Source organism: Phyllostomus hastatus, unplaced genomic scaffold (genome assembly GCF_019186645.2).
Source record: "Phyllostomus hastatus isolate PE091 unplaced genomic scaffold, TTU_PhHast_1.1 phas_scaffold_255, whole genome shotgun sequence".
NCBI classification, from domain to species: domain Eukaryota; kingdom Metazoa; phylum Chordata; class Mammalia; order Chiroptera; family Phyllostomidae; genus Phyllostomus; species Phyllostomus hastatus.
In genome coordinates this window covers 1,060,756-1,076,626 of record NW_025334019.1, presented here as the reverse complement: position 1 = coordinate 1,076,626, position 15,871 = coordinate 1,060,756, and the positions used below count along the sequence as shown (strand labels likewise).

General features: G+C 40.7%; 1 protein-coding gene across 7 annotated transcripts in view; it reads right to left on the bottom strand.

The window, feature by feature from the left end:
- Window positions 1–15,871, bottom strand: part of GAB3 (GRB2 associated binding protein 3) — a 103,955-nt gene that overhangs the window by 12,164 nt on the left and 75,920 nt on the right. For 2 of the 7 annotated variants that reach the window (XM_045817392.1, XM_045817393.1), the window contains exons 9-11: window positions 14,782–14,898; window positions 13,142–13,251; window positions 9,672–12,292 (exon numbers count right to left, since the gene is read on the bottom strand). In XM_045817392.1, coding sequence (XP_045673348.1) covers window positions 12,133–12,292; window positions 13,142–13,251; window positions 14,782–14,898 — 387 coding nt within the window. In that variant the 3' untranslated portion in view covers window positions 9,672–12,132. Of the gene's footprint in view, window positions 1–9,671; window positions 12,293–13,011; window positions 13,252–14,781; window positions 14,899–15,871 lie in introns of those variants that run through there. The other 5 variants (XM_045817397.1, XM_045817399.1, XM_045817396.1 and 2 more) reach the window with 4 other exon arrangements.

Sequence of the window (15,871 nt, the reverse complement as noted above, 5' to 3'; positions counted from 1 at the left end):
GTGACTGAGGTGCTAGAAGATTCGCACACAGCACTAACAGTACCCTGACATCCTACCAGAACATAGTCTCCTTAGGAAAAGGCATCTTTTTTTCTCATGTATCCACAGTACCCACAAGCATACAAATTACATAGAAGGGGGCCAGTAAATATTTATCAAATGAAATTAAATTATTAATGGAAATACATATTTCCTTTATTGCGGTTTTTTTTATAATTTCTTTTTTTAAAGATTTTATTCATTTATTTTTTAGAGAGGGGAAGCAGAGAGAGAGAGAGAGAGAGAGAGAGAGAGAGAGAGAGAGAGAGAGAGAGAGAGAGACATCAATGTGCGGTTGCTGGGGGTCATGGCCTGCAACCCAGGCATGTACCCTGACTGGGAATCGAACCTGCGACACTTTGGTTCACAGTCCGCACTCAATCCACTGAGCTACGCCAGCCAGGGTGTCTTTATTGCATTTTTATGGTGCCTTGCTAAAGGTCTTCCACATACAAGATAATAACATTTTCCTATAGTTTATTCTAATGTTTTATGGTTGTGTTTCTTATATTAACTTTAATTCCACTAGTCTTTTTTTCCTTTACTGCTAACTGGTTTCTTCGAGTATAATTTCCATGCAGTAAAGTGTAGGTATTAAATTTATGAATTGATAAATTTTTACATACATATACTCATATAACCAGAACCCAGACTAAGATACAGAATATTTCCATTACAGGAAGTTCTCTTGTGCCCTTTTCCAATCAATAATTTCCCCAATAGAGGTTACCACTATTCTGACTCCTATCACCATAGTGTATGTAAATGAACTAAAAGTCTCAAATAAAAGAACAAAATAATTGAGACCCAAGATGGCAAAGGGGTAAGTGGAAGCTACACTGATTTTTTCCTGGGACCAATCTGGAACTACAACTCAATTGTAGAGAAATCATCATGAACAACCAACTGAACACTAGGTGAGGAGAAGCCTTATACCCAAGGACAGACAGAAGGAACCACTTCACCACGAGACACAGGGAATGTGGAGGAGATGTGAGAGAGCTGGTTGGGTTCCTATGGGTGGAAGCTGAAGTTCTAGAAGGATATTTCAGTGGCTGGAGCGTTTCCACTGAGAAGTGCAGGGTCTAAACCCAGGCTGGGCTCCCCAGCCTCGAGCACCAGAGCTGGAAAGACATCCCAGATGTTGCCCAGGTAACATCCAGCTCTTAAAAGAAGCAGGGTTTCTATCTGCCAGAGGGAGATGGCTGGACACAGAGAGCCTCTTAAAGGGCCAAGACACAATTTACCTTGCAGCCACTTACCCTGGGCTCTAGCAAAGGGAGGGCACAGTGGATTAGAAATGCTTGAGGAGAGTCTGGGATTGGTGGCTCTGGGGGGAGAACTGAAGGAACAGCAACCAGGTTACTTTTGCTGAGTCATTCCCCACACTGCAGAAGCAGTTTTCACAGGCAGAGCACTTCCCTGCAAGTGGCATCAGCCTGAGGGGAAGCGATAACATCATCCACAGACATTACTCTGCCCCACACTGTGGAGCTTAAGCCTGACTACAGATTACAGATTGATTAGTTTAATTACTGATTGATCCATTTAACAACTAAGGCAGAAAATACAAAGAAGCAGCCAAAATGGGAAGAAAAAAAAACACAGACCTTAAATGAAAGAACAAGAGAATTCTCCAGGAGAACTAGATGAAATGGAGGAAGCAATTTACCACATAGAGTTTAGAGTAATGATTATAAGGATACTCAACAGCCTGAAAAGACTTAGAAACCAAAAAAAGGACCAGTCCAAATGAAAGAATGCAATATTTGAAATAAATGATGCACTGGAAGGAATAGATAGTAGGTTAGATGAAGCAGAGGATAGAATCTGATTTGGAAGATAGGGTAGGAAAAAAAACACCCAGGCAGAGCAGCAAAAAATAATTTTTTTAATGAGGAGAGCTTAAGAAACATTTTGGACAACATTTGGTGTAACAACATCCTCATCATGAGAATACCAGAAGGAGAAGATGGCAAACTAGTTATTGAGAACCTATTTAAAGAAATAATGACCAAAACCACCCCTAACCAGTTGAAGCAAAAAGACACACAAGTCCAGGAAGCGCAGAGTCCCAAACATGATGGACCCAAAGAAGCCTACACTGAGACATATCATAATTGACATGGCAAAGCTTAAAGACAAGGAATCCTAAGAGCTGCAAGAAAAAAACAAGTTACATACAAGTAGGCACCAATTAGACTGGCATCTGATTACTCAACAGAAACATTTCCAGCCACAGGGGGCTGGCTTGAAATATTCAAGGTGATGAATAGCAAGGACATAGAACCAAGGCTACTTTTCTGATAACCCAGTAAAAGTCTATCATTTAAAATTGAACTAGAAATAAGGAGCTTCTCAGACAAGAAAAAGCTGAAGGAGTTTGTTACACCAAACCAGTACTGCAACAAATGTTAAAGTGTTTGCTTTAAAAAGAGACAGAAGAAAAAACAAGAGGAACATAGTCTAATAATAAATTGGCATTACACGTATCTATCCATAATCACCTTAAATGTAAATGGCTTAAATGCTCCAACCAAATGACAGAGCATAGCTGAATGGATAAGAAAACAAGACCCATACATATGATGCCTCCAAGAGACCCATCTCTGATGGAAATATACACAGACTAAAAGGGATGGAAAGATTTTATACAAATGGAGAAGAAAAAAAAAGTGGGGTAGCATTACTTATATCCAACAAAATAGACTTTAAAACCAAGGCTGTTGTAAGAGGCAGACATGGACACTATATAATGATAAAAGGAACAACACAACAAGAGGATATAATACTAGTAAACCTTTACCCACCTAATATAGGAGCAAGTATATATGCAAAACAAATCTTGATGGACATACAGGGAGAGAAAGACAGAAATACAACCAATTGGGGATTTTAATAGCCCATTGACTTCAATGCATAGGTCTTCCAGACAGAAAATCAGCAAGGAGACAGCAGCCTTAAACAACACACTAGATCAAACGGAATTGGTATCTTCAGAGCATTTCACCCCAAAGCAGCAGAATATACATATTTTTCAAGTGCACATGCAATGTCTTCTAGGATAGACCACATGTTAGGACATGAAACAAGTCTTAATATCTTTAGGAAGATCAAAATCATATCAAGCACCTTCTCTGTCCACAATGCTATGAAACTAGAGCAACCACAAGAAAAACAATGAAAAACACACAAAGACAAGGAAGCTACATAACATGTTATTAAACATTGAATGAGTCAACAATGAGATAAAAGAAATCAAAAGACACCTTAAAACAAATTAAAATCAGGATATGACAATCCAAATCTGTGGGACACTGGGAAAGCAATCCTAGGAGGAAAACTCTTAGCATTATAGGCCTATCTAAAAAAAAAAAAAGAAAAGAAGAGAAAAAACAAGCTCAAATAATCTAACTTTACACTTAAAGGAACTTGAAAAAGAACAAAGGCCAAAGTGAGTAAAAGGAAGGAAATAATTAAGATCAGAGCAGAAATATATAGACTCTAAAAAATGATACAAAAGATCAATGAATACAAGAGCTGGTTCTTTGAAAAGATAAACAAGACTGACAAACCTTTAACCAGACTCAACAAGAGAAAAAGAGAGAGGATCCAAATAAATAAAATAAGAAAGGAAGGTGGAGAAATAACAATGGACATCAAAGAAACACAAAGGATTGTAAAAAAAATCTCATCAACAACTATATGCCAACAATCTGGACAACTCAGATGAAATGGATAAATTCCTAAAAACACACAATCTTCCAGAACTAAATCAGAAAGAATCAGAGAATCTGAATAGACAGACTGCACCTAGTGAAATAGAAGCAGTACTTAAAAAAAAAACAAAAAACACAACCTCCCAACAAACAAAAAGCCACCTGGACATGATAGCTTTACAGGTGAATTGCACCAAACATCCCAAGAACATTTCTCCTCAACCTATTTCATAATATCAAAAAGAGGGAAGGCTCCCAAGCTCATTTTATGAGGCCAGCATGATCCTAATTCAAAAACCAGATAAAGACACTACAAAGAAAGAAAATTATAGGCTAATATACCTGATGAGCACAGATGCTAAAATCCTCAATAAAATATTGGCAAAACAAATAGAGCAATACATCAAAAACATCATATACCGTGATGAAGTGGAATTTACTCTGCAAATGAAAAGATGGAACAATAGTCACAAATTAATAAATGGGATTCACATTAAAAAAAAGGTGAAGGATAAAAACCACATCATCATATCAATAGATGCAGAAAAATCATTTGATAAAATCCAGCACCCATTTATGATAAATACTCTCAGCAAAGTGGAATTAGAGGGGACACACCTCAACATAATAAAGGCCATATATGACAAACCCACTGCCAGCATTATACTTCATGGGCAAAAACTATAAGCAAAAACCTTAATGTCAGGAACAACAGTGGTATGTTTGCTTTCACCTCTCTTATTCAACAAAGAACTGGAAATCCTAGTCACAACAATTGGACAAGAGGAAGAAATAAAAGGTATACAAACTGTAAAAGAAAAAGTAAAACTGCCTTTTTTTGAAAATGACATAATACAATACATAAAGGACCCTGAAAATTCCATGAAGAAACTACTAGAACTGATAAGTGAATTTTGTTCAGCGGGTTACAAAATTAATTAATTAATTAGTCAGATGCATTTTTATATACCATGAACAAACTAACAGAAAGGGAAATTAACAAAACATCCTATTCACAATTGCTTCAAAAAAATAAAATACCTAGGAATAAATCTAACCAAGGGTGTAAAAGACCTGTACTAAGAAAATTATAAGACAGGGGACTTCCGGCAAGATGGAGGCATAGGTGGACGTACTGTACCTCCACGCACAACCAAGATTAGAACAACAACAATTTAGAGGCAGAATAACACCCAGAACTGACAGAGAATTTATCTGAATGGAAGTTGGACAGCCAAGAAGTTGAAGTAGACCCTTTCATCCAGACCAGTAGGAGGGGCAGAGACAAGCAGCCGGGCGCGGGGTCTCAGCGTGGAGAACAGGGAGAGTTGGGTGCATAAGGCATCCAGGGCACACAAGATCGCAGCGGGTGGACCCTGAATACGCAAGTGGCAGCTGGCGGACCCAGTGAGGTGGCGATTGTGGACCAGGGCAGAGCGCGCAACTCAGGATCCCAGAGAAGGGACTGAGGTCCCAGGAGAATGGAGCTACCGCCATTGTTCCCTCCAACCCCTGCCCCCACATACAACGTCACAATCTAGCAACTGGGGCCCTAGCCCTGGATCCTTTTGAGTGACCAAGAGATAGCCAATCTATCAGATGCACAGTTCAAAACACTGGTGATCAGGAAGCTCACAGAATTGGTTGATTTTGGAGGCAAATTAGATGAAAAAATGCAGGTTACTGTAAATGAGATGAAGGAAGATGCACGGAGAACCAATAGTGATGGGAAGGAAACTGGGATTCAAAACAATAGAGTGGACCAGAAGGAAGAAAAAAAACAACCAGACAGGAAAGAATGAAGTAATAAGAATTCAAAAAAACGAGGAGAAGCTTAGGAACTTCCAGGACATCTTTAAACATTCCAACATCCGAATTATAGGGGTACCAGAAGAAGAGGAAAAGCAACAGATTGAACACATATTTGAACAAATAATAAAGGAGAACTTCCCTATTCTGGCAAAGGAAATAGACTTCCAGGAAATCCAGGAAGCTCAGAGAGCCCCAAAGAAATTGGACCCAAGAAGAAACACACCAAGGCACATCATAATTACATTAGCCAAGGTAAAAATGAAGGAGAGAATCCTAGAAGTAGCAAGAGGTAAGGGGACAGTAACCTACAAAGGAGTTGCCATCAGATTGTCAGCTGATTTCTCAAAAGAGACCTTACAGGTGAGAAGGGGCTGGAAAGAAGTATTCCAAGTCATGAAAGACAAGGACCTATATCTCAGATTACTCTATCCAGCAAAGCTTTCATTTAGAATGGAAGGGCAGATAAAGTGCTTCTCAGATAAGGTCAAGTTAAAGGAGTTCATCATCACCAAGCCCTTATGTTATGAAATGTTAAAGGGACTTATCTAAGAAAAGAAGATAAAGAAAAACCATGTATAGTAAAAGGACAGCAAACTCACAATGATGAACAACCACATCTAAAGCAAAACCAAAAGAAACTAAGCAAACAATTAGAACAGGAACAGAAGCACAGAAATGGAGATCACATGGAGGGTTAGCAATAGGGGAGTGGGAGGAGGAGAGAGGAGGAAAAGGTACAGAGAATAAGTAGCATAGATTGTAGGTTGAAAATAGACAGGGGGAGGGTAAGAATAGTATGGGAAATGTAGAAGCTAAAGAACTTATAAGTATGACACATGGACATGACTAAAGGAGGGGATATGGGTGGGAGAGGGTGTACAGGGTGGAGGGGAGTGAAGGGGAGAAAATGGGACAACTGTAATAGCATAATCAATAAAATATATTTTAAAAAAGAAAATTATAAGACAATGAAAAAAGAAATAGAAGATACAAACAAATGGAAGCACATACCGTGTTTATGGGTAGGACGAATTAACATCATTAAAATGTCCATACTACCCAAAGCCATCTATTGATTCAATGCAATTCCTATCAGGATTCCAATGACGTATTTCACAGAACTAGAACAAATACTTCAAAAATGTATATGAAACCACAAAAGGCCCCACATAGGAACAGCAATCCTTAGATAGAACACAGTTGGAGAAATCATGCTACCTAACATGAAACTATACTACAAAGCCACAGTAATCAAAACAACATGGTACTGGCATAAAAACAGACACATAAATCAATGAAACATAATTTAGAGCCCAGAAATAAACCCACAACTTTAGAGTCAATTAATATTTGACAGAGCAAGCAAGCACATACAATGGGCTAAAGATTATTTATTCAATAAATGGTGTTGGGAAAACTGGACAGATAGGTGCAGAAAAATGAAACTAGACCACCTTCTGAAACCACACACAAAAATAAATTCAAAATGGATGAAAGACTTAAATGTCTGACATGAAAGTAAAAATCCTAGAAGAAAACATAGGCAGCAAAATCTCAGACATTTTTTACATTGCTGGTTGCAATTTTATATGGGATGTATCTCCCCAGGCAAGGGCAACAAAAGAAAAAATAAACAAATGGCACTACATCAAACTAAAATTTTCTACACAGCAAAGGAAAACATCAAAAAGACAACCCACAGAATGGGAGAACATATTCACTGATACATTTGATAAGGGGTCAATATCCAAAATTTACAAAGTACTTATAAAACTCTACACCAAAAAAACCCCCAAACAACTGAATTAAAAAATGAGCACAGACCCTGAATGGACACTTCTCCACAGGACATACAGATGGCCAATAGAGATATGAAAAGGTGCTCAACATCACTAATCATCAGAGTTGCAAATTAAAATGACAATGAGATACCATGTCACACCTGTCAGAATGGCCATCATCAATAAATCAACAAAGAACAAGTGCTGGTGACGATGTGGAGAAAGTACATTCCTTTTGTATTGTTGATGGGAATGCAGACTGGTGTAGCCACTGTGGAAAGCAGTGTGGAGATTGCTCAAAAAATTAAAAAGGGATCTGCCATTTGATGCAGCTATCCCACTTCTGGGAATGTATCCAAGGGAACTCAAAAAACACTTATTTGAAAGAACATAAGCACCCCTATGTTCACTGCAGTGCTTACAATTGCCAAGATATGTAAGCAGCCCAAGTGTCCATCAATAGATGAATGAATAAAAGAACTATGGGACATTTATACAATGGAAGACTACTCATTCAGAAAAAAGTTTACACTTCACAACAGTATGGATGGATGGACCAGAGAACATTATGCTTCTTAGTGCAATAAGCCCGTCAGAGAAAGACAAATATCATATGATTTCACTTGTATGTGGAATCTAATGAACAAACTGAACTAACAAGGAAAGTGGGGCAGACTCATAGATGGAGAGCAAATTGCAGCTGGTGCAGAGGGCTGGGGTGGGTGGGGAGGTTACGGGGTGGAGGGACTGAGCAAAAAGGAAAACAGGTTCATGGACATGGACAAAAGTGTGGTGATTCCTGCAGGGAGAGGGCGTTTAAGGGAACTAAATGGTAATGGAAAAAATACAATAAAGATTAAATTTTTAAAAAGAATAAAATAATTGAAATAATTTAAAAATTTCAAGACAGACATAAAACAATTAGGCTGTGTTCTTTTACATGAAGGCAAACACTCAAACTCATTGAAACAGAGGTTTGGACCATGAAACAGATGAAAATAACAGTGGTCGATAGAAGGAAAATGGATCTGATAAAGCAGAGGGAGCAGGTCGAAGTGATTGTTCTCCCTTCCCCATTCTGTTCCACCTGGAACTGATGTTTATGCATGGTGGCTGAGTGGGATCAAGGCTCATTATTGTCCACTTGGATCTCCACCCAATGACCCTGCACCCCTGATTGGAAAGGCTGCTGTGTTCCTGAGGCTCTTCAGTGTTCCTTATCATGAACGGAGTACTTGTGCATGTGGGATTCTGCACTTCAGGTTTGCTCTCTCCCCCATTGGAACCCTTGATCCAGCCCGCACCAATGTCACAGTCTCTGTTGCAGAAAATTAAAACTCAATTTCTAAAACAATGGCACAATTAGCCCTGGCTGGATTGGCTCATTCGATTGAGCACCGCCCTGCAAACCACAGGTTGTCAGTTCGATTCCCCAGTCAGGGCACATGCCCAGGTTGTGGGCCAGGTCCCCAGTAGGGGGCGTGTGAGAGGCAACCACATATTAATTTTTATCTACCTCTCATTCTCCCTCCCTTCCTCTCTCTCTAAAAATAAGTAAATAGTATGTGTATTAAAACATTTTTTAAAAACGTTATGTTTCACATCCCCTGGGTTTCAGTTCAGCCTTTTGGGCCAACCTGCTCTTCTTGGGGTCAGGGTATTGGTCTGGAGTGTGTAGACCAAGTAAAAGCATCTGTATTGGTTGGCCTCATACTTCACCTGGATGAGAAATTTCATGTGGTTTCTTCTTTCCCTGAGACCCAGGATTTCCTGGGCCTGTCCTCTCTCTGCCTTTGGCGTGTTTTCCCCAAACTTGAGCTCCCACTACTCTGATTGTCCCTGCTTTGCCTCATGGCCTAGAGAGGCTGCTGATCCAGCAGCAGCCAGGGCAGCTGGGATCTTCAGGCATGGAGAAAAGGGAGTTGGTGGCATAAGAAAACACTGCTGGGGAGAGGAAGGCTAGGGGTTCTTGCTTTTTAATGTCACTAATGATGAAGTTCATGTTACATGTGGTATCAGGGAAGGCCTTTGACTTTATTGCCAATCATTGAAGTTTGTTTCTGATGAAGAAAAAAGGTGCAAAGATGTGGTTTGGCTGAGCAGAAGCAGTGCTCATTACAGCCACCTGCTCAATTGTTTGCAGAGAAATTACATGGATGTAGGTCATTCCACATGAGTCAGTTGTTAACTCTGTTGTAACTGAAAATGGCAATGAGGTTTATTTTCATACTCAGCTTTCAAAACATGTTCTGTATTTATATTGAATGTCATCACTAAAAACAAATAAGGAACTTAAGTCATGATTCCTCCTTACAAAACTTTTATTAACACCAGAAATAAAATAGTAAAAACACAATGAACTTTTAAAATCAGCATGATTGTGGGTACAAAGATGTTATAAATGGGGACTGTGGAAGCCTTGAGGAGATAGCCAGGTCTGCAGGGAGCCTTTGGTCTGAGCTTGAACCTAAAGACCACAACTCAGTCGATCCTGGCTCCTCAGTGTAGTGTGGTCTGGACAGACTCCCACTGGCTCACTCCATGCCCTTGAAGCCCGGCAATACGCTGGGCCCCAGGGCACATCCCTTCTCAAGAAAAAGTAAACTCTCCAAGTTCTTGTGGGTTTGTGGCCTTAGGGACTTGCAGGCTTGAGACCCTCAGTACCCCCTTTTGTACTGCACAACTCCTGAAGTGGAGGAATTTCCTAACAAAACAAGATGGAAGGAAACAAAACGAACAGGAACTTGCAGAAAACAATGTGGAATTAATTGCTGCATTGTCCTGTTCTGTTGATTCTCGAGTCTCCTAGAAAGGAGCAGCCTGCACAGTGTACAAGCACGCCATACGCACGTGACTTGAAATGGAATCTGGGATGGTTGGTTAACAAAAATCTCAGAACCTGGTCAAAACCATGACCCTCTGTTACACATGGATTATACCCACCAAAAAACAAGATTTGGCCAGCATCATTTGGACTCGTGGTGACTTTTTCAGGAGCAGATGCTCCTGTCAGCTGAAAAACTACCTGTACTTTGTATTCCTGAATCACAATGCTTTTGAGTAGCCTTCCATTAGCAGTTTTATCAAAGCAGGACATAATTGCATATACCCTCAAAATGAGGGTGAAGTCATCCATTTTTTTTAAATCCCTAAATTAATCATTTCCAAACAAGTCATACCACTGAAATGCATATTGCTTTCAACAGTAAATGTAGCTATGGAAATGTTTTATACAAACAGATTTTCTCTTTTGTCAATTGAATGACATTTCACTATCAACATAATTTCAGCTGTATTTTCTTTTTCATTCTATTTTCAATCTGGTGTGGTTCTTGACACTTGGGCATGCAATTTTTCTGCACTGCCCTGTGTCAGGTACTCACTCAGTGGTCTACACACAGGTGCCCCACATATGAGGAAGCTATCATCTATGAGAACTGCCCGTCTGCAGCCCTTCATTCTTGCTTGAGGGCTCTGTGACTCTTTCAAGTTACTTAGGGAAGAAGGCAGCTCTTTACAGGCTCCAGTCTGTGTGTGTGGTGACATGGAGCTGGCCATGGACTGAGCAGAGCCCTCTTCCTGCTCTGTCTGCATTCACTAAGGACTCGACTCAGCAATTTCCCCCAACCTTGCTCCAGGAAATTATGTTACAAGATCCTGCTGCTTTTAACATCAAAATTACTTCTTTTATGATCTGATAAAATAAGACTTTGGCATTTACTTACTTTGGGGGCACTCTGAAACCCCCAAACCACACAACAAAGCCTACAACTGCCCTGAGTAACCCTGACTGTCATAGACCTGCCTGTCTGTTTGATTCATCCTCATATAAAGGGCACAGTGTCAGTCGAAACACTGGAGCAGCAGCTGCTTAACTCGCAGTTGTTCAGATCTGTCTTCTGGCCACAGGTGCTCAGAAGGATCAGGAAGAAAAATCAAGTAAAATCACATGCCCAGGTGAGACTTTCATCTGAGTCCCCTGAACCCCAACACCCGCTAAGGCAGAGGAAAAAATTAACCAGGAAACCTGAGGATGCAACTCAGTGGTTTTTGTTTGTTTGTTTTTTTCCTAGTCATAACTCTTTATCACTGAAAAGCCTGGGTCCAGCATGAAATAGGCAGGGACAATTTGTGCCTTCCCAGGTGGCAACAATTCTTTTGCCAGCATTAGCGAGCTCACAGGAAACACATTGCAAGCTCACCATGCAATCTAAGAACGGGTTTCACACTAATTGTTACAAGTTATTTCTGATGGTAATTACTGATTATGTCAGAATTTCCCATTTGAATACCATGCAAAGAAACCCTGGTTTGACACACATACCTTTCAAGTATAAAAACACCTACTCAAATTCCTAAGAAAGGGAAAGGAAATGATGACCCATCTCATATCTGCATATGTCACCATGGGTCTCTGAGGTTGGCCACACTGATCGATTTCCTCAAAATCCTGAGTCAGGGTGAGATAGTGGAACGAGCCTGCAACAGGCAGCCTGGCCAGCTCTGTTCTAAACCTGACTCTGTGTCTCGGATCCATGAGTGATCTTGGTCAAAGTGGGCCCTCCTGTGGCTCTCAGTTTTCTTTTCTTCAAAACGGCAGCAACAATATCTGCAACCCAAGATTCTAAGGTCTTTTAGAGGAAGACAGGGTATGATGCACATGAAGACATGCAGGAAAAAGGTCAACAGGAATGGAATACCCAGCCACAGATGGCTGCTCCAAACATTATGTCCTTAGAGCCACTCGTTTCATCTGATATGGTTATCACAGTGCCCAGGACTCACTGCCCCATCACTTGAATTGTCTTTCTTTGGGAGATAGAAACTATTTGTTTGCTGGAGTCTATGGTGTAAGGAGTGCAGACTCTCCCACCATTGCTGGTCTTGATCTCTTCAACTGTGTCTTCAGGTGCTAGGACAAGATGACCTCCTGGGTCTTCTCTGCTAGGAAAATTTATAATTTCAATGGAAGCACAGGAGAGAGGTCAATTTCAGGTATTGGAGTCAAGCGATGTCTTCCTGTCAGTTAGCAATACTGGCTTCAATATGCACTCCAAATTCTCCATTGGAGAGATTTTTAACCAAACTCGGCATAATATTCTCCTAAGTCTTGTTTTTATTGTTCCTACCCTGTCTGAATGAATGGAGTTTTCTACATCCCAGTCCGTGGCTGTGGAATCCTCCATCTGTGTCTCTTGTGCCTGTGGAGCCAATTCTACGCATCCCTGAGGCTCTGGGCTTGGGCAAGTGTGGCCAGAGAAGAAAACTTCTGCGACGGGTGGGGGTGGGGTGGGGGCTGGATGCCCTCAGAGAACCCTCTGGTAGGACACTGCGTCCTTCTTCTCCCCATTTAATGTATACAAATTGGTCCTCTCTCCCAAAGTTTCTTGCCGAGCCCATGGAAATTATACATTCTCTCTGGATCTTGACCTGTGTCGAACATCAGTGTGATTCTAGTGGAAAACCTCAAACCCTTGCCCTGGTCAATGTGGCTCAGTTGGTTGGAGCATAATCCCATAACCAAAAGGTTGCGGGCTCGATTCTCAGTCAGGGCACATGCCTAGGTTGCGGGTTTGATCCCCAGTCCGGTCTGGCGCATACGGGAAGGCAACCAATCGATGCTTCTCTTTCGCATCGATGTTTCACTCTCCCTTCCTTTCTCCCTTCCTCTCTCTCTAAAAGCAATGAAAAATGAAAAACAAAATGTCCTCAGGTGAGGATAAAAGAAAAACCTCAAACCCAGCCCCAAGTTTCCCTGTGTCACACACAGTCCAAACCCACACCGCTTACACTTTGGATTGCCTCTCATCGGTCCACTCCTGCTTGGTGTTCTGGAGAGCTTGTGTCTTCTGCTCATCCACTTGGACGTAGTCAACTTTGTGTTCTTCTGAAAGAAGTTTCTGAAGGGGGAGAATAAAAAGATTTCATTACATGAATTAAAATTTCAGGAAAATGTCAGCCCTTTTATGGTAAATTATAGTGTTATTAAGTATTTGCTGCCCCTTCTTTCTGGGTCATTCACTGCAGAAAAGTTACTATACTTTGGGTGTGTGTGCATAAATATCTTTTCACCTCTGCTCCCTTCAACTTTGCTCGGGCCATTTGACTTGCTTTGACCAATATAATGTGAGTGGAAGTGACACATGGTAATCCTGTAGAGAAAAGAGGCATCCTGTGATTCTGCAATCTCTCTTTTTTCCCTTCCAGGAGACCAGTATGCCTCAGATGGAGTTGCTCCTTTGGCTTGGGCCCTAGATTGAAGATGGCCTAGAACACCAAGATGCTGGCGTGTAGTGGACCGTCCCATTAGCAACAACTGAAAAGCCTTCTCTGTTGCAAAACATTGAGATTTGGGGGTTGTTTGTCTTGATTACATAGCCTAACAAAACTGAATAACACACCTTTGTACTTATTGGTCTCATCTTTCTGACCAGCTTTTCTGGATCATCAGTTCAGGTTTTGGAATGAAATTAAAAGGAGAAATGGGAGTTCATTTGGCAAAAGGGAAGGGAAACCTTCCAGACCTTTTTTACACACACACACACACACACACACACACACACACACACACACACAGGAATTATACTGTATATCCTGTTCAGCAAGTTCTTTCTCTCAACAATATATTGTTAGGCATGATTTAGATTATGATCATCCCTCGCTCAAAAATATTTAGTTCTTGTCAACTGCTTACCATTCACTCATCCCATGGTTTACACTGTGTAGTGGGCAACACTAGTTAATGGTTAGTGTCACTTACATGTATTATTTCATTTAATCCTCACCACAGGCATCAACATAGATCTTATTCTTCATAATACTACCCAAGAGAGTTGAAATTGCCGAACCTGGCCTTTGAGGACTTTTACTGAGGGGTTCCAATTCCAACTGAGAGTTCCTGTCACCAATCGCCAGTAGTCTAGCCACACTAAACTATGACTTCCTCTCTAAGCAGGCCCTTCTGGTGCCTGAAGTGTTCTTTACCTCATGCTCTTCTCTGCCAAAATTTTTTTTCTATAAATTTTATGGTCCAAGTTTTGAAAGGCATGAGTACTACATACATTTGTACGTATGCAGGTGGGCCTTGAAGGTGTTCTAGGTTCAGTTCCAGGACATTGCAATAAAGGGAGTATCAACATAAAGTGGGTTTTATTTTTTAGCTGGTGGAGGGCCTTGCCTAAAATGCAACATCTGTGGAGCATAATAAAGCAAAGCACAGTAAAACAAGGTATATCTATACATCTAAAGAACACAACCTAGAGGGAATACAGCAGGCTTTGGGAGGCAGAATCAGGGTGATTTTAATATTCTTCACTGTACATGTCTGACTATTTAAGAATTTCCAAAGAGGACATACATGGTAGAATCATCAGAAAAAATCTAAACAAATGAAATCTCCTGCGAATTCTCAGACACAAACTCCTTCCTACCTGCTGTACTGGGGCTGGTGATGCTGAATTGAAGTCCAGGGCTAAATAATCTAGGTTGCATTTCTTTGTCCGTATCAGAGCACCACTGCTCCGGGAGTTGACTGTTTGGTGTTGCCCCTAGAATCCAACATCACAAGACTCAGGTTAACAATGTCTGCCCAGGCTGCCCAAGGGAGGGAGGGTGAGCCATGTCTTCACTTGGGCACATGCCATCAGATCATAACAGACTACTCTGATGAGACCTGTGCAGCTCCTCCTTCACGTTTGAGTGAAATGCAAAATAGCCAATTCAGTCTTCACATGAAGCCATACCTTTATTCATCATGAAAAACAGTTAGCCAATTGTTACCAGTAGGGGGCATGTAAGAGGCAACCACACCCTGATGTTTCTCTCCCTCTCTTTCTCCTTTCTTTCCTCTCTCTAAAAAATAAATAAAATCTTAAAAAAAAAAACAACAACCAGTTGGTGAAAATCTCCCAAGAAGAATTTGTTTTATGGATCTCACAGGCCCCTGACACCTTCGAGATTAAATTCTGAAAAGATCAATAATACTTATTAAAGTTCTAGTAAAGTCACCCCAAATGAAGTCAAAGGTAGTATATACAACACAATGGTAAGATGTATGTAATATTATACATAGACTTGCCACCACCAGCTTCACAAGTGGAATACTAACAATACTTTTGTTTTTGTTTTTTTTGGCATTTTTATTTATTTATAAATATATTTTATTATGTTATTACAGTTGTCCCGTTTCCCCCTTCACACCCTGCACACTCCCTCCCACCCACAATCCCCCCTGCCCCCTGCACACTCCCTCCCACCCACAATCCCCCCATTTAGTTCATGTCCACGTGTCGTAAGTTCTTTAGCTTCTACATTTCCCATACTATTCTTGCCCTCTCCTTCTCTATTTAGTTCCTACCATCTATGCTACTTATTCCCTGTACCTTTTCCCCCTCTCTCCTCCCCCTCCCCTGTTGCTATCCCTCCATGTGATCTCCATTTCTGTGGTTCTCTTCCTGTTCTAGTTGTTTGTTTAGTTTGCTTTTGTTTTAGGTGTGGTTGTTAATAACTGAGTTTGATCTT